Source organism: Equus caballus, chromosome 4 (assembly GCF_041296265.1).
Source record: "Equus caballus isolate H_3958 breed thoroughbred chromosome 4, TB-T2T, whole genome shotgun sequence".
In the NCBI taxonomy this organism is placed as follows: domain Eukaryota; kingdom Metazoa; phylum Chordata; class Mammalia; order Perissodactyla; family Equidae; genus Equus; species Equus caballus.
The window spans coordinates 74,722,572-74,750,412 of NC_091687.1; the positions used below are offsets into that span (position 1 = coordinate 74,722,572).

The window sequence follows — 27,841 nt, forward strand, 5'->3', positions numbered from 1 at the left end:
TTAATATAAAAAAACAGTGATTAGCCTATAGTTTTCCATCTTGAATCAGCTTTGGCCTAAGTAATATTACTTCTTAATAAAAATAAATGTCAATTACTTTATCAACAAAATAGTTCCTCAAAACGATTACTGCTTAGATTTCATTGTTTCATACTTTATATCTATGTATTGCAACTAGTGAATAGAGAAGATACTTCCAAAATGAGATATTTGTCATTTCCCTAGCTTGTCCTTAACCTGCTCATGTTTATGGGCTGACTTTTCTGACTCTACAGTGTAGTTGTCACTGATATGCAGAGCCACATTCCTTCTTTGTTCATCAGACTTTCTTTTAATAATTAGTAATTTTCATTTGTAATAAATCTCCAGTCTGTCTACATCTTTCTATTGGGAAATCAATGAAAGAGTCGATCTAAATTATATCTGAGTCATGATGAAAATGGATCCAACCCACAAAAAGTCCATTTTTTGGTGACATCAATTATGTTTTCATTCAAACCTATCTGAAAGAGTTTTTCCTTCCCTAATCTTGACTTATTACCCTTTTACTACAAATGAGATTTTTTTTCCTTTCACTGATTCTGTAACAGTCTTTAGTAATTAACTTAATGAGGATCTTGAAATAATATCAACTTAAAACTGTTAAGAAAATGTAGTAATTTACAACCAGGTGATTCCAATTTCTCCTTAGGATCCTAAACTCATTAACTCAGTCAAATACATTCTTAAAATACCTCCTATTATGGACAAAGCACTCTTCTGGGTAATTGTGTACCAGAACACCAAGGTGTGTAAGTCTCCGCCTGAAAAGAGATGACAGTCTAGTAGTTTCGGATAGCAGAGATGTTCAAAAGTACTAACAGATCTAACTCCTCTGAGCATTTACTATCAAATATACCTAATCAAATTCAGATATACCTAATCACATTCTTAAATTAAACCATTTTCTTCTGGCATTCCTAATATTAACTATCATATCACCTGTGGAAAGGTAATATAGAACATTACTTTAGAAAAGACTAAGTTCTAAATGTGAAAGAATACATATAAAAAGGCACTACCCAAAACAGCAAATATACTTAAGCCAAAACTTACAAACAAAACATACAGTTACAAATAGATTCTAATGAAGATTTTACCAAAAATAAAAAAGTCTGCCCACTAATGCATTAAATATAAATGCATTTTAATTAACAATGTAATTTTTTAAAAGCATAGAACTTACAAAAACACTGGTCATAAAAATGGTCTTCTGAAAAAGGTCTTTTCTGTAGAACTCTGTATTTATTAAGAAGAACAAGATAGAAAGCTATGCAAAGATAAATCCAAGTATCCTAGGGAGAAAGAGTTTAATCAGAGTAAACTAAAACAATTTTTGAATGAAATAATAGCATAACTGAAAAGTTATGGGAAGAGAAACAACTTGGTTCCTCAATTTATCACATAACAGTGTACACTTTTTAAAAAGATGTTTATGGGGATAGTGCTTTTGTGGTTTTAGCAAGGTATCATATAAGGAAACAAAGTCGGTCAATAATATGTTGAAAAATATCTCCATGTTATCTATTTCTTTCTAGTAGAATGATAAAGTTTTGCCCTAAAATAATTCCTATCACTCCGAGTAACTCCTTCCTAAACATTGATATATAAAATGAAAGCCATAAGAAAATCAGTCTGATTGTTAGATCTGTTTTTAATCTTTAGGTAAAAGTAACCAATCATTTTATCCTTCTTATAATACTCCTTCTCCATACTATCAGTTACTTTAATGTTTTAAAATTGGTAACTTTAATTTAGGATGCCATCTAACAATCATTTATAGTTTTTTGTTTGTTTGGGTAGGAGAATTCACCAAAAGTGGACATTTTATACTTTTTGGTTAATAAATTGGCTCAAGTCACGTTTTTAGCCCAGATCTTGTTTGGTTGTACTTTCACAGAAAATATGTATTAAAACATTAGCTTTGTGGCTGTACAACTGTCTGCTATCTTTTGAATGTGACTTTCAGTACCATCATAATAATATCACTTTATAAAGGATGCAGAATATACTTTTATGTTTGGCTTTTTCAGAGCAAAGAGATATGCTCGATATTGGCTTAGAAATTTAAAAAGAGATTTTACTTAAAATTAATTCAACTGTTTCTTGCAGCTCTAAGCTCATACTTTTAACACTTAGCTTTTCTGCTATACTATTTCTAAATAGTAATGAAACACTATACAATTTCATTTGGATGATCTTGATATAAATATGTAACCAAATATTGGAAATTTTCAAATCAACCTGCTACCAACCGTAAACTCTAATACATGGGAATTTTCTTGTGACTATCACTTTTAATATACTAAAGTATTCAATAAGTGTTATTTGCACATTATGTGAGAAATGAATTTTTAACAAAATTTTATTCAAAGCATTAGGAAAATCATATTCAAAACACAGAAATAATCAGACTATAACAACGCTGCATAGATAGTGGTATACAAGTTCCCTGACGCTAAGTGACTTCTTCCTAACTAAAACTTCAATTTTCAAGTCACCAGGTAGAAAATGGTAGAGGCATTACGTCCTCTCTGAGGCCGGAAAAATGGCTTCAATGTGAGAAGTCACACCATTTAAACAACAAAGATTAGATTATCCCTCAATTTAAATCTATTCCCTCTTGTTATTTCTCACAGATGAAAATTTAGAATGTAAGGATTATTGGAAGGGAATAGGAGGTAAACTACCTCTTAGGAGATACACTGATCAGTGCCTGCTTTAATCAGACGAGACACTGAATTAAGTTTTAAAAATTACACCCACACCATAATGCTTAACTAAAATTGCCAACATGAATACTTTTTCACATAACACGTTACATGGATACAAGAACCAGTTTCCAATCCTTTGACCTTCAATAGAAAAAAATGTTGCCACTAAAAGGGATTTGAAAAATAATTTTCAAGCAGACAATTAATTCTACAGAGATCAAAATCATTTCTGAATACTGAAAATAGCCTAAATCAATTGAGAAAGTGCTAAAGTTCTTTTATAAGATTACTTTTTGAAAGGGCAGATAATATACTTGGAAGGACTTTTTAGCTGAAAACATTGTTCATTAAGAAAACATTAAGTTACCCTGAGAAAGACTCTTAAAATTGCCAGTGCTTTCAGAGACTCCCAACAATGCATGAAGAAGTAATTTGTAGGCACTAGCCTCTTATAGTTACCTACATGAAGAATGTTTTGATCTAAACAGTGATTTGGGCTTCTCTCCTATACTGGTAACAGGTCACAACCAAGACATTTGAATGTGATGGACTAAAAGGAAATTTTGCATTCATTTCAAGCAGACTTCTTCCTTTTTTTAAGAAAGAGTTTGTAATTCTTCAAATGGTCTTGGACTCAAACCTACTGTTCACAAAAAATAATCTCCTGTAAGCAAACTGGTAGTCTTCTTGTAATAGTAAACAAATTGTCTGGTCTACATTCTCTAATCTATGCCTAGAAAATAAGGCATTAGTAATTCTTCATTGGCCACTGCAGAGCATAGACAAATGTTTTCTTCCTAATCAGAGGCATATGCAAACATTCCTCAAAGTGCATTGTTATTTTTAACATCTCTTATGCATTTACAGAGTCAGAATTTATGACTCCCTACATACTTTTAGTATAAAATAATGCTCATTCCCAACACCTTACATATACCATAATTACTTGAAAAAAGACAAAGTGAGAGCAGCTACAGAAGTAGCAAGATAACTTTTCACAAATAAAAATATACAAAAAATGGCAAGTTAGTGATAACTAGTAGTATGAACTCTCAATAATATTCCACTTTGGGTTCCAAATTAAGATTTGACAAGTTTGAAGCCTTGTCCTGTGTCCAGCACAGTAGGAAGAAACCAACTCATTTTTAATCTTTTCAAGCACCTAAAACAAGTTTTGCAGATCCAAAAAAGGTTCAGACCACACAACCAATTTGCCAAATGCACTAGTGGATATGTAATACGAGGAAAGTGTAACATCCAGTGCTTGGCCACGTCGCTTCCCGTTGGCAAGTGCAGAGTGTAATCACTCCACCGTTTTGACACACCATATACTGCTTTGACGGTGCGTCCCTTTTCAGTCCAGCAGATGTTATTAGTGGAGTTGCAGTTATATTCTACCCAGTCTTTCGTAAAGTCCCCCAGCTGAGGTGGGTCAGCTTCTTCGATGTCTACTGTCTTTGTCATTTCTGCTCCTTGTACTGCAATATACTGGTCACTGATTTTTCTCACTTCTTTCACCCAAGGGGTTGAATTCTCACTATCTAATACAATAATAAGTCGGGAACAGAAGGAACCATTCTTTTCTCTCCACCACTCTAGAAGTGTGTCAAGGCGTAGTATGTCTCCACCTGTGAACAAAAGAAAATTCAGTAGACTATAATTCCTGAAGCCTCTCATTAAGAATACTCTTTGACTTAGGTGTACTTTCTTTAATTCTTGGAATTAAATTGTAAGCGAAAAAACAGATAAAGCCTTCCTTTCAAACAAAGATTTTTTAAAAACAGACTTAATTAAGAACATATGCATAACCACCAAAACTATGCCTTTCTTTCCCATTTGATTTATAGTTTGTTATTATAACCATTGTAGTAAGTTTTCAATAATCAATCCCTGCTTTTAGGTCTGAAATTCTATTTCTAAAAAGACTTCTGAATTGACTAAAACTTTTTCTCTTGTGCTCCGAAGTACACAGAATGCTAAACTTTACCAGGAATTAAAGGAGCTATAAGGTTAAAAAGTTGTTTTCTACACTGAATTATTAGAAAGTTACAGGTCAAGTAAATGATTTTATAAGCTATATTCAAGTAGTTTTAATGTTGACTACCTTCTTCTATATTCCAATATTTTGAAAATGGGTGAACTATACTAATAAAAAACACCTACTTAACCAGAACATGCCACTTCTCTACATTCACGGTTTTTGCCTTTACTGGCAACATGGTAATGGGGAAAAAATACACTTTAGGAGTCAGGCAGATCTGGGCTTAAATCATGGTTCCATCACTTATCAGTAGTATGACCAAGAGATATTATGTAACCACTTTCAGCTCTCATGTCATCTTTGGAAAAATAAAGATGATAGAAGTGACAGTAGTGTTCTCAAAGGATTTCAAGTGAAGGTTAAATCTAATAATGTGTATAAAGTACCCAGCATAGTAGCTGTGCTTCAAATGTGCCCAATAAGTATTAGTCTGCCTTTACTCTTTCTGGACAGCTATTGAGTTGCTCAATATTTATTTGCAAAAACAAAAAATTAGAAAAATATTTTTCTTTATGATAAAATCCTGTTACAAATCGGGCATGAAATTAGTAAGACCACGATGGCTTAAAATCATTTCCAACTTAACCTTGAGTTTGTTTCCTTCCTTCTGAAGTTCTTGTATTGGCAGCTCTGCCTCTGTCCTTCTACAATAGTTCTGTTTATATTTTTCTTTGATCTGAATATCTATTTCTATTTACATTTTATGATTTTTATTATTTGTAAGTATTCCTGGTGAAACACATCTAAAATTTTTTATGGAAAAAAAGTAGAGTACAATTAAGCCTAAAAGAAGTATTTCTAATGTAAAAGTAAGAAAATTATCCTTTTTTTCATGATTCATTCAATGATTTCATCCATTTATCAGTTACTTAAGGATCCCCTACTGTGTGCCAGGCTCTGTTCTAGGCACTAAGCAAATAACTCATAAAACAAAGCCCTTGACTTACAGGGTGTATATTCTAGTTGGGAAGACCTACACACAAACTTACATGTAATGGAGCTACATCTCATTTCTCCCTGACAGAGAGATTTAATATTACCCCCTCATTTTACAGATGGGAGAAGTGAAGCTAAGAGAAGTTAAGTAACTTGCCTAAAATAACACGGTTGGGGCAAATCAGGACCAGAACCAAAGTCTCCTGACTTAAGTGCTACTCCCACCATATCACACTGCCTGCTATTTAAAATTTTGATGAGCTTTCTAACATAAGTAAAACCGTACATGTGCAGGACTACTGAAATCACTACTAGAGGTACTAGTCAAAAATTTAACCAGCTTCTGAAAAATGTAACTATATTTAATAATTTGGAAAATACTTCAAAGGGAAAGTGATTATAAGTCTCAGATCAAACAGATTTTTTTCTTCCAATCAATATAAGACATCATTCTCAAAACCTGTAGAGATTACTAAAATTATCCTAAACAGGTATACTAGAGAAAAGAAAAACAAAACAGTCATATGTATACTTTGTAAACTATGAAGTGTAAAATTGAGAATTCTGGAAATTTAATATTTCCATGTGAAGGACCGACTTCCACAAACAGTGTATCTTCACAACAGTGAAACTGCCAGAGCTGAATTTACCTGCAAGAGCCCACTCTCCTGTACCATGCGTGTGCCCACTGTAATACAAAACATATGTATCATGTCTAGGTCCGTCCACAGTCCGAAGTTCAAGGAAAGCTTTCAGTTTGGAATGTAGAGTATCAAAAGACAGTCCACTTGTGGAGTAGTCACATCCATAGGTCTCAATCATATGATATGCAAAAAATCTTTGGATAGCATTGAGCATGCCCGTAGACCTCAAATTTAACTCTTGTACATGTTCTGGCGGAAGAAGTGTCGGCTGACCATCAGGACTGAAGAAGGAGAAAAAGATATTATTTTGATGTTAATAAGTATTCATTCTATGTCATATTTTTATCCTTTATAATTAATTATCTAAGAATCAAATAGTTGCTGCTAACTAAATGGCAGGATTTTTTAAAAATCATCTTTTCTAAAATTCCTACAGTGCTAAGAACTGAACTTGGAAAATCAAAGCCTAGTTTGTAAAAATTATATTTCTTATCAATAGAACAATAACCAAACTGAAAGCTGGGACAATGTCTCCAAATGTAAACAGTACTACTTTTCACTCTTTATGCATATCTTCTTACCAAATGACAGATACTGGACAAGACTTTCTAAAAGCAAGATTACACTAATTTTATCACAACAGTGCTTCAAGAACACTGGGGTGGGGACTATAAGGAAAGAACCTTTTTTTCTTGAGAAATAAAATCTTAACAAAACATGAAAGCATTTTTTTAAATTACATATTTACTCTGTACTGAAAAAGACAGTCTTTATAAAGTTGTGTTCAAGTTTTACTAAACTAATGTACACAAATTATAGAAGCAATTACCTACTAGTAAATGGCATTTTAAAAGAGTTACTAAAATTTAGGTCCATTGCCTTATGCTGCTGAACACTAACTGAAGACTTAGATCTGATCCTGGAATTAAGTAAAATGGTACTCTAGTAAAGATGGTAAACAAAGTCTTACAACTAGCAGAATCAAAATACTATCAATATTGAGGGAGAAAAAAAATCTTCACTCCTATCCAGAAAAAAAATTTCTATCAGGAATTTTGAAAACCTTACATTTTGCTTCATATATTATCAATGCTATTCTGATAACATTCTAGTTTTCATCAAAAGAATAAAACATTTTGTTCCATATTTGTAACATTTAACAATCACAAAAAAAGAATAAGCAATGCATAAATAAAAATTATAATGAAATAAAAATCTGTACAAATTACTATTTCTACATATTCTTTCTGCAGAGTTACCACATCTTACTATATAGGACCCTCTAAATCTGTTTCTTTTACTTCTCATGCAAATCTTCAAATTTTATCAAGCCTTTAACATGGAGGAAAATATTTACTACAAATAGTCTATTTGGGGTTTATATGCCATATATCTGAAATCAGATAAAAACTTTTTGATTTCAAGTCATTGTTTCCCTCTGCCAAGGAAAGTATGAAGAATACTTGGTCATCAGAATTCATTAATGGCAAAGAACAATGTATTTTCTATTTCAAAGGTACTTAACCATAAAAGAAACATTAAAATGTGGCAATATTCACAGTTCAAACAGATCTGCCATACATTCAGGGCCAAAAATTATGTTGGAATAAAACTGCAATCCAACAAGTATATATATAATATTCATTGCCAATCTTTTGAATTCCTGGTATTTGTATGACATTTTCCAGTGGGCAGTATTTTTACATTCATATTCTCATTAGCTTCTCATAACATTCCTCTGAGATAGGCAGAATAGGTATCGTCATTTGCATTTTATATAAAGACACTGAGGTTCAGAGAAGTTATGATTTGCCTAAGGTAACAGAGATCTAGAAATTCAGGACTCTCAGGTCCAGAGTACATTCTATTGTATTTCCCCATGTTGTTTCAGGGCACATTTTCTTAAACAAGAGACCCCTTTCTAAAGAAAGGACAGGACTTTTCCTTAGTAAATTCATTCATATTTTCTTATTTCTAGCTAAAATATAAGCTGATCACATTTATCAAAAACATATTTAAATTGAACCCTGAAGACTACATTATTACTCAGTAAATGTTTTTAAATACTTGGGATAAATGAAAAAAATGCAACAGAGTATTTTATAGTTTTGAAAAAGTGAACTACCAGATTTTCTGTTTATATTCACACAAATATTGGGAAAATGTTCGAGTCAAGTAGTTATTACTAATTTTATTAGATTACTATACCTGCAAAAGTTGGTGGGAATCACAATAGCATATCCAACAGATGTTCCTCCTAAACAATTACCCAATTCATGGAAGAGCCCATGAGCCATAGATTCCAATGGCAAAACAATGAGAAACATGCTCAAGAAGATTCCATTTGTTGGCTAAAAGAAATTTAATACAGCATGTTTACATATTGTGTATGACTGCACTTACGTGTGTGCATATGTACATACATTTTCATACAAGCATATTTATTCACATTTTTTACCTCTATTTGCAAAAAGGATAAAAAGAAAAATTACCTAAAAACAATTATAAGCTGAAGCAGACAAGTATATATGGATGAGCAACAAATCCTAAACTTATGTCTAAGCTTCTTAGACGTCATGGCAAAACAAATACTGCACATCATATTTTTTTTAATTTGTCAAATAACATCTCACCCAAACTACAGAAACAAGGCAAAAACATAACCACTCTTGACATGACAGAGAAACAAATCCTTTCCTATTAAAACCACATGCCCTAAATCATTTTTCAAATAACACACTCATTTACTTTATCAGAAAAGGTACTTTAGAAAGGGCCCTTCTTTTTTCCTGTGAAAAGTCTGGAAATTAAAAGAATAAAATCTTAAAGAAAATTTAAGATCCTAAAGCTATCAAAATGAATTCCACTCTTATATTTAATTAAACTTATAATACAGCTTTCCTTTGAAAAGCTCAAGACTCTCTATAGACTAAATGCAAAATTGTAAAAAAAGAAAAAAGACATTTAAGCATCCTAAAAGCAGAACAGAAAAAGGGACGAAAGAGAAATATTAAAAGAAGTAGGCAGGCTGGCCCTGTGGCCAAGTGGCTAAGTTTGCGTGCTCTGCTTCCGTGGCCCAGGGTTTTGCCAGTTGGAATCCTGGGTGCGGACTTAGCACCACTCATCAAGCCATGCTGAGGCAGCTTCCCTCATAGCACAACCAGAAGCACCTACAACTAGAATATACAACTATGTACTGGGGGGCTTTGGAGAGAAGAGGAAGGGGGAAAGAAAAAAGAAGTAGGTAAGATTAGGTAGTAATTGCGATAAAAAGACAAAAAATTAAAGGACGCATTTAAGTGAAAAGAAAATGGAAAGATGACAGTCACTCAATCCTGATCTGTATCTTTACACTACTTGTAAAGATACTATTCTATATTATTTCTGTGTTGCCACGGCACATACTACACAGCCACGTGCCTATGTGCATGAATGCACATTTTTCTAACACTAAGAGGTTCATTGGATTAGAATTTTAATGAAAAATAGCGAGTTGACTCCCATAATGAAAAAATGGACATAATGCCCTATTTTTGGTACATTCTGTTATCAATTACATAAATAATATAGTACATGCTCGATTTAGAAACATTAGAAAGTACAAATAAGTAAAAAAGATAGGGGATCAAAATTATTCCAAGTACCATCATCCACACATAGTTACTAATTTTTTGAAATATTTCCAGATTTAATGGAATATATTCATATATACTTGTTTTTTTACCAAAGTGGGATCAAATCTAATGTTCTGTAAATGTTTTAATATATTGTAAGGCTATTAATATAATTCTAAGTCATTTGTAAAGACCAAATGGCATCCCATCCTAAGCATGAAATATTAACTATCTGATTCTGTTATGGCTATTTAGACTCCTTTTAATTATCTATCATAAACAAAACCAGTATAAGTATTGAGTTCTCTGATTATTAATTGTGTTAAATACCTTTGATTATTTGGGTTTCATCTTTGGTGAAGTGTTAAATATTCTGCCTGCCTTTCCATGGGGCTGCCTTGTTAATAGTGATCTACAGCTTTGTTTTTCTCCCAATATATTTTAGATAAAAGTCTTTTGTTGATTGTACTGCAAGTACCTTTCCTCCTCAGTGACTCCCTTAATGCTGTTTTTTGCTTAACATAAGTTCTTAACTGTAGTCACCTTGTGTCTTATTAAGGAAATCTTCCTCCCCCAAGGTCAAGAAGATATTTGACACCATCCTCTAAAGGCTTTATTGGTTTGCACTTTACACTTAGGTCTATAATCCAAATGATATTGACATTTGCTTATAATAATGGTCCAATTTCATTTTTTCTATATGAACACCCAATTGTCCAATTACCAATTACTGAAAGTTTCAAACATTCCACATTTCTCTACAGTGCCATCTTTGTCATAAATCAAGTATTCTGGGATCCATTTTTGTCTATCCTTTCAAATATTTCCTTTGGCCTGTATTTCCTCCTTTTTTTTCTGGGACTCCAATAAAACACAGATAAGGTCGTCTCACTGGATCCTCTTTGTGTCTTACCCTTTTCTCCTGTATAGTATTTTCCCTTTTTCTTCTGTGCTCCTTCTTGCGTAGCTTCTTCTGAACCATATCTTTCAGTTCACTAATGTTTGCTTCAGCTTTGTCTAACCTGTTAAGCTTGCACGCTATTTCAGCTATTTTTATTTTATTTTTGAAAACTTCTTTTTGGTTCTTTTTCTAATCTGCCTTGTCACTTTTTTATAGTTTCCAACTTCCTACCATTATGTACTATCTTTGCTTTTATTTTTTTCGACTTAATAAGTATGATGGTTTTCTTTCTGTTTGATAATTCCAATATCTCAAGACTTTTTGGACTGCCTCCTATCTGTTGGTTCTGCCTCTTCCTCTTGATGTGGTGTGTGTGTGCGTGTGCATGTATCTGGTTATATTTATGAACTGGACACTATGTAAAAAAACACATGACTAATTTCAGGCCTAAGATGATACTTTCTCTAACAGGATTTTTGTTTGTTTCTTCCAGGGAATTGGGGCATTACTAGTCTACATATCATAATACAGGTTTGACCACTTAATCGAGGTTGGGTCAGGATGCAAGTTCATGAGATGACTTTCATATACATGGCTCCATCCTTTTCCTTCAATGTGTCATCTTAAAATGGGAGGTAATTTACTGGTGACCCCACTTCTGAAGCTCTGGACTTTGATTTCTGCTTCTCTTTCAGCACTAAAAGTGTAGCTCAGCTTTGAAAACTGTTTCCTCTATATTAACAAATGTCCACAGGGCATAGTGTTGAGTCTTCCTATCCCAGAGGTATGGTATGTTTTTCAATTTATTCAAGTCTCCTTTTACAAACTTCAGTGGAGTTTTATAGTATTTCTTTATAAAAATTCCAGAATTTTCTTTTAAATTTTATTTCTAGACATTTTATGTTTCCGTTGTTCTGTGAACGGAATAATTTTTATACATAGAATAATTTCCACTATGTTTTCTAACTGATTAGTAATTTCCAGGATATTGATTTTTTTAATGCTTACATACTATTTGCCACCTAAATGGTATTAAAAAATATAATTCCACTATAAACACTTTTAATTTCTTCTTATACAACTTAAGTTATATAAGTCCAAGAGAAGTTACACAGTTTTTATACTGGTTGGGCTAATGATAACTGTACCAGTGAGCAAAATCAACCTTTTCTCGACCTTTAAACATAGTTTACAATTTTAAAGATGCAGCATAATTCTCGCAATTATTCCTACAGCATTTTCAATTGGTCTTTTGGTTAACTCTCAGGTTTGCTGGATAATCATCTTATCTATCAATACTGATAATTTCATTACTTTCTTTGCAACTTATATACCTTCCATTGAATATGTTGGTCCTTTATAATAGATAATGCTTTAATCAATTAAACCCCTATTCACACAAAAGGATTACTTTCAAATTATGTCAACCATTCATATAGAAGAATTACTAAAAGAATTATTAAATAACATGACCAATATATGACAACTTTATTATTTCTACCTTTAATTTTACATAACTAGCACTTTTCTGATAAAGATAGCAATATAAGAATAAAAATAATTCACTATGTTATAATTTATAGCAAGGGTCACAAACTCAAATGCCTTCAAGGGTCAGAAAAGCAAATCTGTGAAGCAGCTGTGGAAGTAATAAGTAGTGGTAAGGATTCTAAAGGAAGGTGCATTATCGCTACCTGAAGGCATACATTTAAAAAAATGTTCTGGCTGAATAAAACTGGTCTACTCAACAGTCTTACAGGCATGTTTATTTATTTACTTTGCTATACAGACATAATTACAGGATTTTAAAAAATAGAACTACAATGAAATCGCATCCTCTTTAAAAAAGAAAAATCCCTGCATGTTAATCCTAAAATTAGGACAGATAGTTTTTAGAAGAATGAGAAGTTCAGGTGACTAAATAACCTTTCTGTACCAAGAGTTACTAGGAAATTTTATAACATAGAGGGGGGAAAATATATATATATATATATGTATATATAAAAGAAAATTCATAAATAAACATTAAGGAATTTGATATTCTACTTGGAATGGGGAACCAAATTTTGATATGTAAAGGATAAGACTAGAATGTTGTACCATCAAAAAAGTTCACTTTTCATTTTGTTTAGTCAAACTATTTTTCTTTAGTTAAGACTGCTTACTAATTTGCCATCTACCAATTTTTCCTATTTCCTACAGAAAAGAAAATGAAAATTTCCATTCCTGAAAGCAGGCCTAGAAATATTTATTTTAAAGTTGGCCCTATTTATTTAATGTGGCCTTTAAGTATTCATATGTATAGAATACCAATGGTTATTACTGACTACTTCTGAATTAAATAATCTTATAAAGCTACTACAACTAAGGTTTTCATTGTGCAATTACAAGTTTCTACTATTAGAAAAAAATTAAACAGTTTATAATTTATCAGTGAACTACATAAATGATAAACTTCAATTGCCAATCAATTTGTAGATGGCAAGACAGAAGCTCAATTAAATTTAAAATTTCAATTAAAAAGTTAATTGATGGTGATGTTATTCAATACCCTCATGTCAGTTGTACAACACTGATGATACTTAATACAATAGGACTAAATAGCAGATATTCAGAGGTTTACTGATAATTCACAGACAACAGGTGATCTGTTATTACTTGCTTTTTATAATCTTAGTAAAAAACTGATAATTTTATGTTGCCATTGATTTTTAAAAAGCAAGTTTATCTGGAAAAAATCATTAAATACTTCCTTCAGGTTATTTTGAGTAAGCAAGCTTAGAAAAACAATATTAAATATATTATCAAGATAACACACAAATAAAAGTGAAGTTCCACAGTACAAAAAATTTTCAATCTTAACTGATGAGACGGCAAATATGTCAAGGGGAGTCAAAATAAATTTAGGATGTTTTATCCACTTGCCACTTTCAGAAAGCTTCAATTTCAATGGCATGCAAACCTTTAGTCTATAGCTTCAAGCTAAAAGCCATTTGTCACTTTGGAGTGTTCTTTCCATTTTAAACAACTCCCTGTAACAAATAAGATCAACTTGATCAAAACCAGTAAGTGTAGGCACTTTTCTTCCTTTGCTTCTCCAATCTTCCTAAGCTCACTATCAAACTTTAAGACATGCTTCAAACTTCAAAGCAGATATAAACTGAACATAATAACAGACCAATAAACAACTATAAGTAATATCCTTGGCATAGTTACTAGATGTTAGTTCTCTATTCAGCTGGGCTTTCAAGTCATGGACAAAATATCCTAAAATTTCTCAGGTAATAGGAACAAAAATCTCTTTATGCAACACCAGATACCAGTGTCAGAATTTCATTAAAAAAAAAAACTTGCATTTACATGAGATATAATTATTGTTTGTTTAGAAGTATTTTTGTATAAGTCACCTCAAGTAAGCCCGATTTGGGAAATATTATACATAGAAGTCTAAAGAAAAGGAAGCCCAACAAAGAAACAGAATATATAAATGTATGTTACAGAGCAACATATAAATGGACCTCCATATAAGTGGAGGTATTGTGCTCTTCAATGTGAGAAACGCATACTTAAGAAACAACAGGCAACTTCCAAAACTTTGCTTAGTTCAGGAAACTTAAGACCATTGGGAAAGATACAGTTTTTTGGGTTTCTTTTTGCAGGGAAAGGTTTGCCCTGAGCTAACATCTGTTACCAATCTTCCCTTTTTTCCCCTCCCCAAAGCCCCAGTACATAGTTGTATATTCTAGTTGCAAGTCCTTCTAGTCCTTCTGTGAGTCACCACCACAGCTGGCAATCAACAGACTGGCAGTGTGGTTCCGTGACCAGGAAATGAACCTGGGCTGCCAAAGAGGTGAGACTGCTGAACTTTAACCACTAGGCTGTCGGGTGTGGCTCAGGAAACCTATAGTTTTAAAGTCAGGGGATTTCTTTGTCTACTAGAGGCAATAGGGTATAGTGGAAAGGACTCAAGCTTTGGAGGTAGACTTTGGTTCACCCCTCACTCAGCCACTTACCATCTGCATATAGAAAACAGTTAATACATGGTAAGTCTTGCCATTATTATTAAAATGGAAAAAATTATCTCCAGTCATTAAAATTTTTAAAAGCTAGAAAATCAGTTGGGGGAAAAAAGAAATATGTTCTTACTTCATGAATAAAACAATATTCAGACCATTGTTATTGGTGTTTTAGGAAAAAGAGCCATCTACTCCTGTTTCACAGTGTTCTGGCAGAAGTGATAAAACATCAAATTAAAAGTATACCTTCAAGCTAAAAAGAGGTAGTGTCCCCCCTCTCATCTACACTAAAATAGCTCAAAACTTTAGGAACAGAAATGAAAACAAAAAATTATGAAACATGCATTTTTAGTTTTGGCAGCAGATTTGACAACTCCCTGCTCCCCATGCCAAGTGAAGCAATATGGCTGATCCTGCCATCTTGCTGGAAACGAAACTGCTGCATCTGTGGATTCCAACCCTTCACTGGATGCAAGGCTCATCTTGTTACATCTGTCATACCTGGTGATTGCCACTGCTTCCCCTATGGAGAAATCAACTGTGATTGTGGTTTTTCTGGTTTGGGGCAAAAGAGTTTCTACAAAAAGTTGTATCAAACACCCACGGAATCTGCAAATGACCATGGCTGGTAATGAAAGGAATAACAAATCTCATGACAGATTTCAGAGAATCTCTAAACATAAGAGTGAGCCATGGGCTGTGCTTCCTTGGGTATCTGGACACTTTCCTCCCTTTTCATCCTTATGTGAATTATCAATTACCATAATTTCAGAAAAGCCTATAGTTGAGCAATAAAACTAGCACCAAATGCTATGGTACTGTGTAAGTCTTATTGACTTATTTAAGGAAACAAGTATAAAAGAGAAAAGCAAATAACACATTTAATAAACATAATACAAACTGCAGGAGATAACAGCTGTAATATTGCATTTTAAAGTTGGAATGAGATTATGAACAAAGCACAACACAAGTGAATGGTAAAATTCCAGCTTTTTCTTTTCTTTTTTTTTTTTTGAGGAAGATTAGTTCTGAGCTAACATCTGCTGCCAATCCTCCTCTTTTTCCTGAGGAAGACTGGCCCTGAGCTAACATCCGTGCCCATCTTCCTCCACTTTACATGTGGGATGCCTGCCACAGCATGGCTTGCCAAACAGTGCCATGTCTGCACCCAGGATCCAAACCAGCAACCCCCAGGCCGCTGAAGCGGAACGTGTGCAATTAACTGCTGCACCACCAGGCTGGCCCCAAATTCCAACTTTTTACTGTAAATGAATCGGAATGATACTACTGACTCATTCTAAAATGTTATTAAACTCAGTAAAACTAATGAAAAACAAGAAACAAAGCTATCCATGTGGGGTCAGCCAAAGATTCTACTCAGATGAGGTCAAAGATTTCCTAGATATGATATTAAAAGATGATTCATAAGGGCCAGCCCAGTGGCATAGTGGTTAAGTGTGTGTACTCCACTTCGGTGGCCCGGGATTCACAGGTTCAGATCACAGGCGTGGACCTACACACGTCTCATCAGCTATGCTGTGGCGGTGTCCCATATACAAAGTAGAGGAAGACTGTCATGGATGTTAGCTCAGGAACCATCTTCCTCAAGCAAAAAGAGCAAGATTGGCAACAGATGTCAGCTCAGGGCTAATCTTCCTCACCAAAGGGGAAAAAAAATGGGAAGACGATTCATAAAAGAAAAAACTGGATTATAGCAAGATTAAGAACTTCTGCTCTTCAAAAAACACAATAAAAGAATGGAAAGACAAGCCACACAGTGGGAGAAAATATTTGCAAGTCATATATCTGATAAAGGACTTATATCTAGACTATATGAAGAACTCAGTAACAAGAAAATAACCAACCAATTTTAAAAATTGCCAAGAGATCTGAATAGGTACTTCACCAAAGAAGACATACAGGTGACAAGTAAGCACATGAAAAGATACTTAACACCGTTAGTCACTAGGGAAACAGAAAATAAAACCACAATGAGTTACCACTACACACCTATCTGAATGGTTAAAAAAAAAAATAGACAATACCAAGCACTGGTGGGTATGTGAAACAACTGGGACTCCCATACGCTGCTGGGGAGAATGCAAAATGACACAGCCAATTTGGAAAACAGTTTGGTAGTTTCTTATAAAGTTAAACATATGACTCATATGTTTATCATATGACCCGGTAACTCCGCATCAAGTAAAATAAAAATCTTATGTTAACACAAAACCCTGTCTTACGAATGTTTACAGCAGCTTTATTTATAATTACCAAAAACTAAATAATTTCAACGTCCTTCAATTGAGTAATGGATAAACAAACTGTGAGACATCCATACAATGGAATACTGCTCAGCAATACAAAGGAATAAACTACTGATATACACAACATAGATGAATCTCATATGAATTATGCTAAGTGAAAGAAGCCAGACTCAAACAGGTATATATGGTATAATTTCACATATACGACATTCTGGAAAAGGAAAGTGTTTAGGGACAGAAAAAAAAATCAGTGGTTGCCAAGTACTGGGGGTTGGGAGAGGGACTGACTACAAAGGAACAGGAGGGAACTCTGGGGGGTGATGGAACTGCTCTATATGTTGATTGTGGTAGTGGTGGGCACGCAACTATACGTGTTTTTCAAAGTGCAGACTTGTACACTAAAAAGGGTGGATATTACCATACGCAAATTTTTCCTTAACAAAAAAAATTTTGTTATTAAGCTAAGTAAAACTAACAAAACTCAAAACTACTGACATGAAAAAAAAGCTTAATGTAAGAAAATATGGCTAAGCCCATTTTGGGGAATTAAGTTCTAAACTACAATTATGTTCCATGAGGCATATTAATCTCATGTTTTTGTTTGGTTAGTTTTACTTTTCTAATAGTAAAATGAGAGTACATTTGACTCCCTAAAAATATACTTTAAAAAATAAATAAACGTACTATAAAATATTTTAATTACAAATGCCCACTATGTCATTAACTCAGTGACATCCATTATCCTACATTCCTATCTGCTCCCTTCAGTCTCTCAAAATCTTTCCAACAGTTTTAGCCTATCCATCATGTCAGAATATTCTTCAACTCTACATTGCATCAACTTGCTTCAAATTCTCTTTAAATTTTACTTCTCAATAAGATCTATCAGTTTTTTCCTTGATGATTCTCTTAGTCTTATCCTTAGCACAGCAATTTTCCCCTATCACTTAGTCTAGGTCCTTATCTCTTACTCCTAGGTAGCTTTCTTGATTTCAGTGTCTCTCTACTTTAACTGATCCTATCTATGGCAGACAAGCAGATCTACTCAAAAGGCTTCTTTAAGGAAGTTTATAGCAGTACAGGCCTACCTCAAGAAACAAGAAAAATCTCAATCTAACACTATACCGAAGAGAACAAGAAAAAGAACAAAGCCCAGAGTAGAAGAAAAGATATAATAAAAATAAGAGGAGAAATAAATGAAATAGAAACTAAAAAAACAATAGAAAGGACCAATGAAACTAAAACCTGGTTCTTTGAAAAGATAAACAAAATTGACAAACCTTAGTCAGACTAAGAAAAAAGGAGAGAAGACTCAAATAAATAAAATTAGAAATGAAAGAGGAGAAATCACAATGGATACCACAGAAATACAAAGGATTATAAGAGTATACTATGAAAAGCTATATGCCAACAAATTGGATAACCTAGAAGAAATGGAAAAAATTTTTAGACTCATACAACCTCCCCAAACTGAATCAAGAAGAAACAGAGATTCTGAATAGACCAATCACAAGTAAAGAGATTGAAACAGTAGTCAGAAACTTCCCCCAAAACAAAAGTCCAGGACCAGGTGGCTTTTCTGGTGAATTCTACCAAACATTCAAAGAAGACTTAATACCTATCCTTTTCAAACTCTCCCCCAAAATTGAAGAGGATGGGATGCTTCTTAAATCATTTTACAAGGCCAACATTACCCTGATATTAAAACCAGACAAAGACAACACAAAAAAGAAAAATTACAGGCCAATATTGATGAACACAGATGTGAAAATTCTCAACAAAATATTAGCAAATTGAATACAACAATACATTAAAAGAATCATACAGCATGATCAAGTGGGATCTATTCCAGGGATGCAGGGATGGTTCAACATCTGCAAATCAATTAAGAAAATGAAGAATAAAAATCATATGATCATCTCAATAGATACAGAGAAAGCATTTGACAAGATCCAACATTCATTTATGATAAAAACACTCAATAAAATGGGTCTGGAAGGAAAGTATCTCAAAATAATAAAGGCCATCTGTGACAAACCCACAGCCAACATCATACTCAATGGTGAAAAACCAAAAGACGCTATTCCTCTGTAAGAACGGAAACAAGAAAAGGATGCCCACTTCCTGCCACTCTTATTCGACACACTATTGGAAGTTTTAGCCAGAGCAATTAGGCAAGAAAAACAAATAAAAGGCATCCATATTGGAAAGGAAGAAGTAAAACTGTCACTCTTTGTGGATGACATGATTATATATATAGAAAACCCTAAATCCACCAAAGAACTACTAAAAATAATTAATGAACACAGTAAAGTTGCAGGGTACAAAATTAACATACAAAAATCAGTTGCATTTCTATACACTAACAACAAACTAGCAGAAAGAGAAATCAGGAATACAACCCCATTTACAATGACAACAAAAAGAATAAAATACCTAGGAATAAATTTAACTAAGGAGGTGAAAGACCTATACACTGAAAACTACAAGATGTTTCTATTATTATAAGAAAGAAACGGAAGACATAAAGAAATGGAAAGAGATTCCATGCTCATGGACTGGACGAATAAAAACAGTTAAAATGTCCATATTACCTAAAGCAATCTACAGATTCAATGCAATCCCCAATCAGAATCCCAATGACATTCTTCACAGAAACAGAACAAAGAATCCTAAAATTTATATAGAATAACAAAAGACCCTGAATAGCCAAAGCAATCTTGAGAAAAACGAACAAAGCTGGAGGTACCAAACTCTCTGAATTCAAATATACTACAAAGCTGTGGTAATCAAAACAGCATGGTACTAGCACAAAATCAGTAACACAGATCAACGGAACAGAATTGAGAGTCCAGAAATATTCACACATCTATGGACAACCAATCTTTGACAAAGGAGACAAGAACATACAATGGAAAAAGGAAAGTCTCTTCAATAAATGGTGCTGGGAAAACTGGACAGCCACATGCAAAAGAAGTAGGCCATTATCTTATACCATGCACAAAAATTAACTCAAAATGAATTAAAGACTTGAAGGTAAGACCTGAAACCATAAAACTCCTAGAAGAAAACATAGGCAGTACACTCTTGCACATCAGTCTAAGCAGTATCTTTTCAAATACCATGTCTACTCAGGCAAGGGAAACAAAAGAAAAAATAAACAAATGGGACTGCATCAGACTAAAAAGCTTCTGCAAGGCAAAGGAAACCATCAGCAAAACAAAAAGACAATCTACCAACAAGGAGAAAACATTTGCATATCTGACAAGGTGTTAATTTCCAAAATATATAAAGAACTCATACAACTCAACAACAAAAAAACAAACAACCATTAGGTCTTTGCCATAAGTACTCAACTATGCTGCTTATCATAATAATAAAAAGGTCAATATATGAAGAAGGTATAACAATTAAAGATGTATATACATCTAGGAACAGAGCCCCAAAACACACAAGGCAAGAAAAATGACAGAATTGAAAGGAGAAACACATAATTTAGCAACTATAATGGAGATTTTTAATATCCTTCTCTCAGTATTGATAAAATTAGACAGAAAATCAGCAAGGATATAGATACATGAACACCACCGTCAACCAACTTGACCTAGGTGATTTTGTTTTTTAGTGAGGAAGATCGGCCATGAGCTAACATCTGCTGCTAATCTTCCTCTTTTTCTTTTCTCCCCAAAGCCCCGGGGGGGGGGGGGGGGGGGGGGGGGGAGGGAAATGTGCTGTAGTGAGAAGGAAGACCAGTGGACTAGATAGGAGTTAGGTAACCTGGTTCTGGCTAGTACCAGTGACTCTGGATACATCTTCTCTGGCTTTCGGTTTCCTCACGTGTAAAATGAACCGGTTAAAGCACAAACTCTAAGCACCCTTCAAATGTTAATATTCTAAGGATCTTCAATCTGTGAGTGTTTTATTAACGTATAAACAATCAGATGGTAGGAGGCATGTCACATGCTGAGTATTCCTAACATTTTGGTACTGCTTTGCCAGAGATCAAACTACATTATCCAGTCAATATTCATTCATTACTTCAATTCCATGAATAAAACTAAATAAGCACCAAAAAAGAATCTCCTTCTGAAATCCAGAACTTGACCTTTCAATTCTAATAATTCAACTCTTGAAGCAAGCATTTAATCACACATCATAGGCGCTGACATAATAAACAAACTATAAGCTTACCTGCCAGGATACTGCTCCCAAAATTGCTGTTGCAAGAAGACTAAAAAAAACTAACTGTTCTGAAATTAAGCAAAAATGACGCATTCCTTTGGATGCCATGATTCTATCAAGGCTATTGTTATCTACCCTGTGTGTAAAATATACTTTATGGCAGTCGTTTAATTTGGTATGGAATCCCCAAAGAGTTAAAAGAAAAATAATATGGCAAATCATCCAGAAAATTCCAAAAATGGAAAAGCCTGGTATTACAAAATACCAGAGATGAGTATCTCTAAGTTTAAATGCTGAAAGAATAAAAAATGTAAGCTCTATCATTCCAGTGAAAACAACTGAAAATCTTCTGCAAATTCTTCCACGGTACAAAAAGGGTTTCCACCTTTCAGTCACTGAAAGTCCACTAAAATAAATGTCAAGGAAAGGATCAGTTATCAGGCAAATAAAAAAACATGCAAAAGCAACTGGATTTTTTGGAGTTTCCAATGAGGAGAAAAATAACAAGACTGCAAAAATAACTAAGTTTAGAATAGCTAGGAAAGACTTCATTCTCAAGTCAATAATCAGCATGGCCAAAGCTACAACAAGTAAAATGACACTCAGAGACTTCTCCACCAACATAGTTGTGCTGGCAATGGCAAATCCAACAAGTTCCAGAAATTCAACTGTGGTTAATAAAGTGGGTCGATGACAGACGTAACCAGAAATTCTCTCCACCAAAGCGCATAATATCCTTAACACTATGGAAGTTAGAAGCAAATATTTGGTTGATTCCTCTTTCACATCACTTTTAAAGGAGGAATTATCAAGAAAACATAGGAGGCCAAGCAAGAATCCAAACCAAAGATTGGAGAGACTTAAACTTGCCGCTTCCATTGAAAAATAATAATAGAGTATGCTGGCAATTCCAAGAACAAAAAGACCAAGAATAAAAATTACCAAAATTAAGGAATTTGCTGTTTTTTCCCATCTTACATAAAGACCTAAGCATATAGCAACCAGTAAATTGAACCTGGCTAAATAGCCAAGATAACGCACTGAAGAATGCATGTTCACTTCTCTGTTTACTTCTTCCAGTCTCGTCATTGCTAAGTAGAGACAATGACTAAAGCAATAACGCAGTGATTTACACATGTACTCTGGCAATTTGGGCTTTCTTCCCACTTGACAAAAATTAACCACTTGTGTTTCATCCAGCAAATCCAATGTATCTGTAACTTCTATTTCAACATTTTGTCTGGTGGAATTTTTGTTTATAGCGATCTAAAAAGAAGAAAAAATATTTCAGTGTTAATTTAATTTACCTTTCACATGTATCTTTTTTATACAAAATAATGATTAAGTGAGAAATAAAGTTTCTTCTGAAACCCAGTTTAAAACCCAATTTGCATGTATCTTAAATGTAATTGTCTCTAGCTTAAAAACTCTGAAGTTTATCCAAACAAAAATGGCACTCCCTTCTACACGTCACACGCTGGGATTGCATGGCTAAATCACCATTAATGAAACTGTTTTTCCAGAGATGGTGAGGAATTCACCTAATCCAGTCTTCTTCCAGTATTTGGTTTTTCAACAACATGCAAATGTGAGATATTCAATTTAGCTTAGATTGTGGCAGATGGGTTTGGCACAATAGAAAGCTACTCAGCTTTTAAACGGAACAAGGGACTTCACCATCAGCTCTAATTTGAAGGCACTAGTATACAATAATTAAGACCATTACTATCTGCCTAAAATCCTCTACATCTTTTTACAAGGCAACTCTATAATGCTATAAAATCTTAGTCTTTGTTTAACTAACAATCTTAACAGAAGTTTAACTGTATTAAAGTTACTCAGTCCCTAAAGTTGATCCATAATTCTTCCTGTACTTTTACCTCTAGTAAATTACTGTGATTACAAACCTACTTTCTAAATCTAAATATTATCTCTGTAGCAAACCAATTCCTGAACTTTCTAGCTAAAATTGAAAAGGTGTAATGTTGACCAACAGTTATTTTAAAGTATATTAGAAACATTACAGTTCTATTTTAAACAAGTTTCTACAAGGATTATTTGTTAGAGGAACCAGATAATTATTTCAACCTTAAGTGACCCCACAATTTGCACTTAAAACATGACAGCGGTCAAAAAATGACTTAACTATCTACTACATAAGTCTTCAAATTTTCTAGTCTACTGTTTCAGAAGAACCGATCCATTGCAATGGCTCATGGTCACACTGATATCCATGGAGAATTCAACTAGATTAAAATTCAAAAGGTAACTAGTTTGTGATCAGTATTTACACTTTCTTAATAGCAGGACACTAAAAGAAAAATCTAACAGAAACATGATTTGACCTGGAATTAACCTTTAATTATCCACTTTGCTGGAGAAGAATGTCACTGAATCAACCTTAGGGTCTCTGGGAGGTTCAAAGTATTATTATTATTAATTCTACTTCTATATGTTCAACAAGTGTATTTTTTAGAGCTAAATCTATCTATCTAACTAGGTATTCTAACTGATTTTCCTCAATTACATTTTCATTTAATCATTTCTTACTTAAAATACCACTCAACACTAAAACTAATGTTTTCCTTTGATATATTTTGCTTTTATCTTTTTACTTAAGTATGAGAAACTGATAAAATCTAGAGTACATTGAATTTTTTTAACATGACTGCTTTGTGTTATGAAACCATTCAACAAAGATGTTAGAATTTATATCCTCTACAGGTTGATGGTACAGTCTGGGTTCAGATTATGGAGCACTGCTGGCAAAAAGTCACACACTAGGCTAAATGGTTGCCACTCTAAATTCATGAGACATCCATCTGTGTTTCTCTGGTCAACATTCTCTCCCAGCCTCTGTAACTATCCAGACCTCTCTTCCCTATCCTCAAATCTCTGATGCTCACTTCCCACTGCATTCTCACCAGATGACTCTGCCTTCAACAGAGATGTGAGAAGGGAGCTTACTTCAGTTTCCAACACCACAAACCCACCTCTATCTACATCTCCTGACACAAGGAAAGAAGGGTGTTCCCTCCCTACCTAAGGCTGAATCTTTCAGCCATACTGTGTATCTCTTCCTTCTGCCTCTTCCAGAACTTGACAGTCTCTCCCCTCTCTTCAAACTCTCACTCCACTAGCACTTAAACATTTGTAAATCACTTTTTAAAAACAATACAAAAAATTTCCCATAGAAATAAACAAAACAAAAACAATCCTCACTCATCCCCATTTCCTCCTCCAAGTTCAATCTTTTACCCTCTTTAACAGCTAATATTTGGTTGCTTCACTTCTCACACCACAAAACAGTGGTTCCCACCACACAACAAGCTGCTCTGCAAAGTTCTGAAATGACCTCTAAGTTCCTACATCCGATGGGAACTTTTCACTCGTTACCCTGCACATTCTTCAAACAACCTTTGACACTATTAACTCCTCTCATCTTCTGAAACCTGCCCTTCCTTTAGCTTTCAAACATCAGTCTCCAGATTTTCCTCTTAACTCATTGTTCTCTCCTTCTCAGTCTCCTTGCAGGCTCTTCATTCCCAACTCATCCTTTAGATGTTCAGTCTCAAGTCTAGGCTTTACTCTCAGTACACACTTTCTATGAGGGATCTCATCTATTTCCACGTCTTATAATTATCTCTCTCCTTAAGTACACATATATATTAATCTACCTGACAGAAATAAAAGCACTAACTCTGTACTGCACTGTTAATAGAGGTAAAAATCTGGAAACAAAGTAAATGTAAATATGTAAATAACTTAATAAAGTACAGTACATCCATTTCACAGAATACATGCAGCCACTCTCTTATGGGCCAAAACCAACACGGCAAATAATTATTTTTAAATGGGTAATTTCAAAGTCTTTCCCCATTCTGACCTTCAAAAGAAAACGTGAATCAGAGAATAAAACAACAAAGCACTACAATCCTTTACAATTGTCTGCCATCACTAATCATTCAATGGGAAATTAATTTAGAGGCAGATAAAAATGGAGCACACAAGAGTCAATCTGCATATGGGAAAAGTTAACTAATAACTGCCAGAGTCTGCGTTATAAAACCCCCCATACGACTCTAACCCTCCTCTTCTTCACCACCTACATTAATCCTCACCAGGTCCTGTCCACTCTTCTAGATACTTCCTGAATTTTTTTTTACTACTTTCCATTTCCAAGGTTACTATCCCAATTTTGGCCACCATTGTCTCATGTTTGAACATCTCCCCGTATCCACTCTTGCCCTTCTCCAAGAAGTATCCCCTATAAAATCAAAATTTGTCATGTCACTCTGCTATGTAAAACCCTCCAATGGCTTCCCATAACCCTTAGGAATAAAGTCTAAACTCCTTAAAATGCCTTATAAGGCCCTCCATATTGGATGTGAATAACTCCCCTGCCTCATCTCTTACCACTCTCCCTCTTAAACTCTGTATTTCAGCCATACTCACCTTTCAATTCTGAACTGCACAAATGCTATTCCCTCTCCAGGTGCACTCCTTTCCCTCCTCCTGGCCTCACTCAAGTTCTCACATGTGGCTTAATCCTACTCTTCAGGTCTCAGCTTAAACCATTTTCTCAGGGAAATCACCCCTGATCCATTTATATGATCCCCCTACTTCCTGTACAATAGCAAAATATTCATCAACACTTGTTTAACGTCTGCATCCTCCACTAGATCACAAGGTCTCTGAAGGATTGTCTTCAATACTGTACGCCCAGAGCCTAGCAGAAAGTAGATACTCAACAAACACTTGTTGAAGAAATAAAGTCTAATACAGAAGTAACTATATTTAATAAGAATGGCAACCAGTTATTGGACACTTTTTAAGACACAAAAAGAACAACCTGTCTCCTATCCCACAGGTAAGAAGTAATAGAGCTAAGGGAGATTCCATGAATATTTGGTTTCCTTATCGGCCTTACTCTAGCCTTCACTTAATTCATCCAAATTCCTCCAAACCAGTAAGTTCTCTTCCATGTCTGACCTCTAGGGAATGGCTCACTAAGGAATCCAAGACACACTGTATTATTTGCATCACCTTTGGACTCAGAAACTATTTCTGTCCCATCTAGGGAAGTGTCAAAAGCTGAAAGAGCCGTATTGAGCAGCCAGGGTCGGGGAACTCCAGCGTTTGGGTTCTGTGAATTCATGATAACTCTTTGGGCCCATCTTATACAAGGAGAAAGGTACCTCGAACACTAAATCTCTCAGCAATAGGGCAGCAATAGTAATTCTTCTTCCATTCGGCCTCCTTCTAGCAAGATGCGGGAGGCGTGAGAAGGATGCTGGCTGTTCTCGACCATCCCTCTATCTTGGGAGAAGGCGACCACCACTGGGAGCCCAGCTGAGTGGGGAACCGCTGGGGGACCCGGAGAGGCGCCTCCGCCTTCCATCCTCCACCCCCCACTGTCAACTTGTCTCGGGCAGTATCCCTACTCCCGCCCCGGGAGGCCAGCTGGGCGGAGCCTGGGGCCAGCACCACGCAGAGCCCTGGGCGGTGTCTGTGCTCGGGTCTCGCCGCCCCGCCGTCCACCCTCTGGTCCCCCTACCTGACTCGGCCGTCACCACCAAAGCTCTCTCAACCCTCGGAGTCGGCTCTGGGAACAACACAGTAAAAGGAAGGCCTTTGGGGCTGAGCCTGCTACTCGGAGCGAGGAGGTGGCACGCCAGGGGGCTCGAGCCCTCGAGGGCCCGAGGCCGGCCCCACTAGCACAGACCAGTCTCGTTGCAAACTTTCTCCGTTACCAGCCCGGCCGCGGCCGCCATGTTCTCGCCGCCGAATCCGCGACGGTACGGAACGCCGCCGGGGTCAAACCGCGCGTAGCGCTTGCTCCCCGAGGCCCGGCCCCTCTCCCCGCCCAAAGCCGCCGCGCGGCGGGGGCCCCAGGTGCGCCCGGCGCTGCGCGGCCCCCGACAGCCCCACCTGAGGCGCAGGCTGAGTCCCGAGACCTGGAGTCAGCGGCGGAGGATAGGGAGCGGGCCGACCGTGACCTCTAGTATCTAGGCCGCCGCCTCAAGCTCGACCGAAACTGGGGCAGGACGGGCGGGACGATCACACGTGGGCTGTAAAAACTGCAGGAGGCGTTGCTGCTCTTTACTATCTATGGCATAATACAGGGCTGTGAGTCCCCTGACCAGCTAAAGACCAAGCTCCTTCGGCTCGCCCCCTTTTCTAATTCAGACTCCGTTTAATACACCGCCCCGGTCTTGACTCCACCGAGAACACGAGGCTCCCCCAGCCCTGGCCTGTCCATGTCGCTCTTCACCCCGTGCGTTGCACGGTCGCCAGGCTCGTCTCCCGGGGGTCCTTGAACTCCAGGGCTGATGCTCTGCGCTCTGAGCGCTCTGGATGAACTTAAGGGATACTGCTCGGAGGCAGCGTTTTCACAACAGCTCTGCAGTCAGATAGTCTTGGGGTTTGACTCCTGGTTCCTCCCTTTCTTATGTGCCACCTCGGTTTCTCCATTTATGAAATGGTA

The 27,841-nt window shown here is 35.5% G+C and overlaps 1 protein-coding gene and 1 long non-coding RNA gene across 7 annotated transcripts in view; one reads left to right on the forward strand and one right to left on the reverse strand.

Moving 5' to 3' along the window:
• Nucleotides 1-27,841, forward strand: part of LOC111773221 (uncharacterized) — a 113,364-nt gene that overhangs the window by 22,886 nt on the left and 62,637 nt on the right. The window contains exon 1 of one of the 2 annotated variants that reach the window (XR_011437958.1): nucleotides 26,910-27,152. The exons of the other annotated variant lie outside the window; for it this stretch is intronic. This is a non-coding gene — a long non-coding RNA (uncharacterized lncRNA). Of the gene's footprint in view, nucleotides 1-26,909; nucleotides 27,153-27,841 lie in introns of those variants that run through there. 2 annotated transcript variants of the gene reach the window in all.
• On the reverse strand, nucleotides 2,387-27,545 carry TMEM168 (transmembrane protein 168). Of its 5 annotated transcripts, none has more exons than XM_005609320.4 (5): nucleotides 27,286-27,545; nucleotides 21,364-22,620; nucleotides 8,583-8,725; nucleotides 6,381-6,655; nucleotides 2,387-4,381 (listed from the first exon to the last, which is right to left on the reverse strand). In XM_005609320.4, the coding sequence occupies exons 2-5, from the start codon at nucleotides 22,489-22,491 to the stop codon at nucleotides 3,834-3,836; spliced, it is 2,094 nt and encodes a 697-aa protein (XP_005609377.1). In that variant the 5' UTR covers nucleotides 22,492-22,620; nucleotides 27,286-27,545; the 3' UTR covers nucleotides 2,387-3,833. The 5 variants fall into 5 exon arrangements, with proteins under 5 accessions (XP_005609377.1, XP_005609376.1, XP_070120994.1 ...); XM_005609319.4 differs by lacking the exon at nucleotides 27,286-27,545 and adding an exon at nucleotides 26,912-27,151; XM_070264893.1 differs by lacking the exon at nucleotides 27,286-27,545 and adding an exon at nucleotides 26,553-26,912.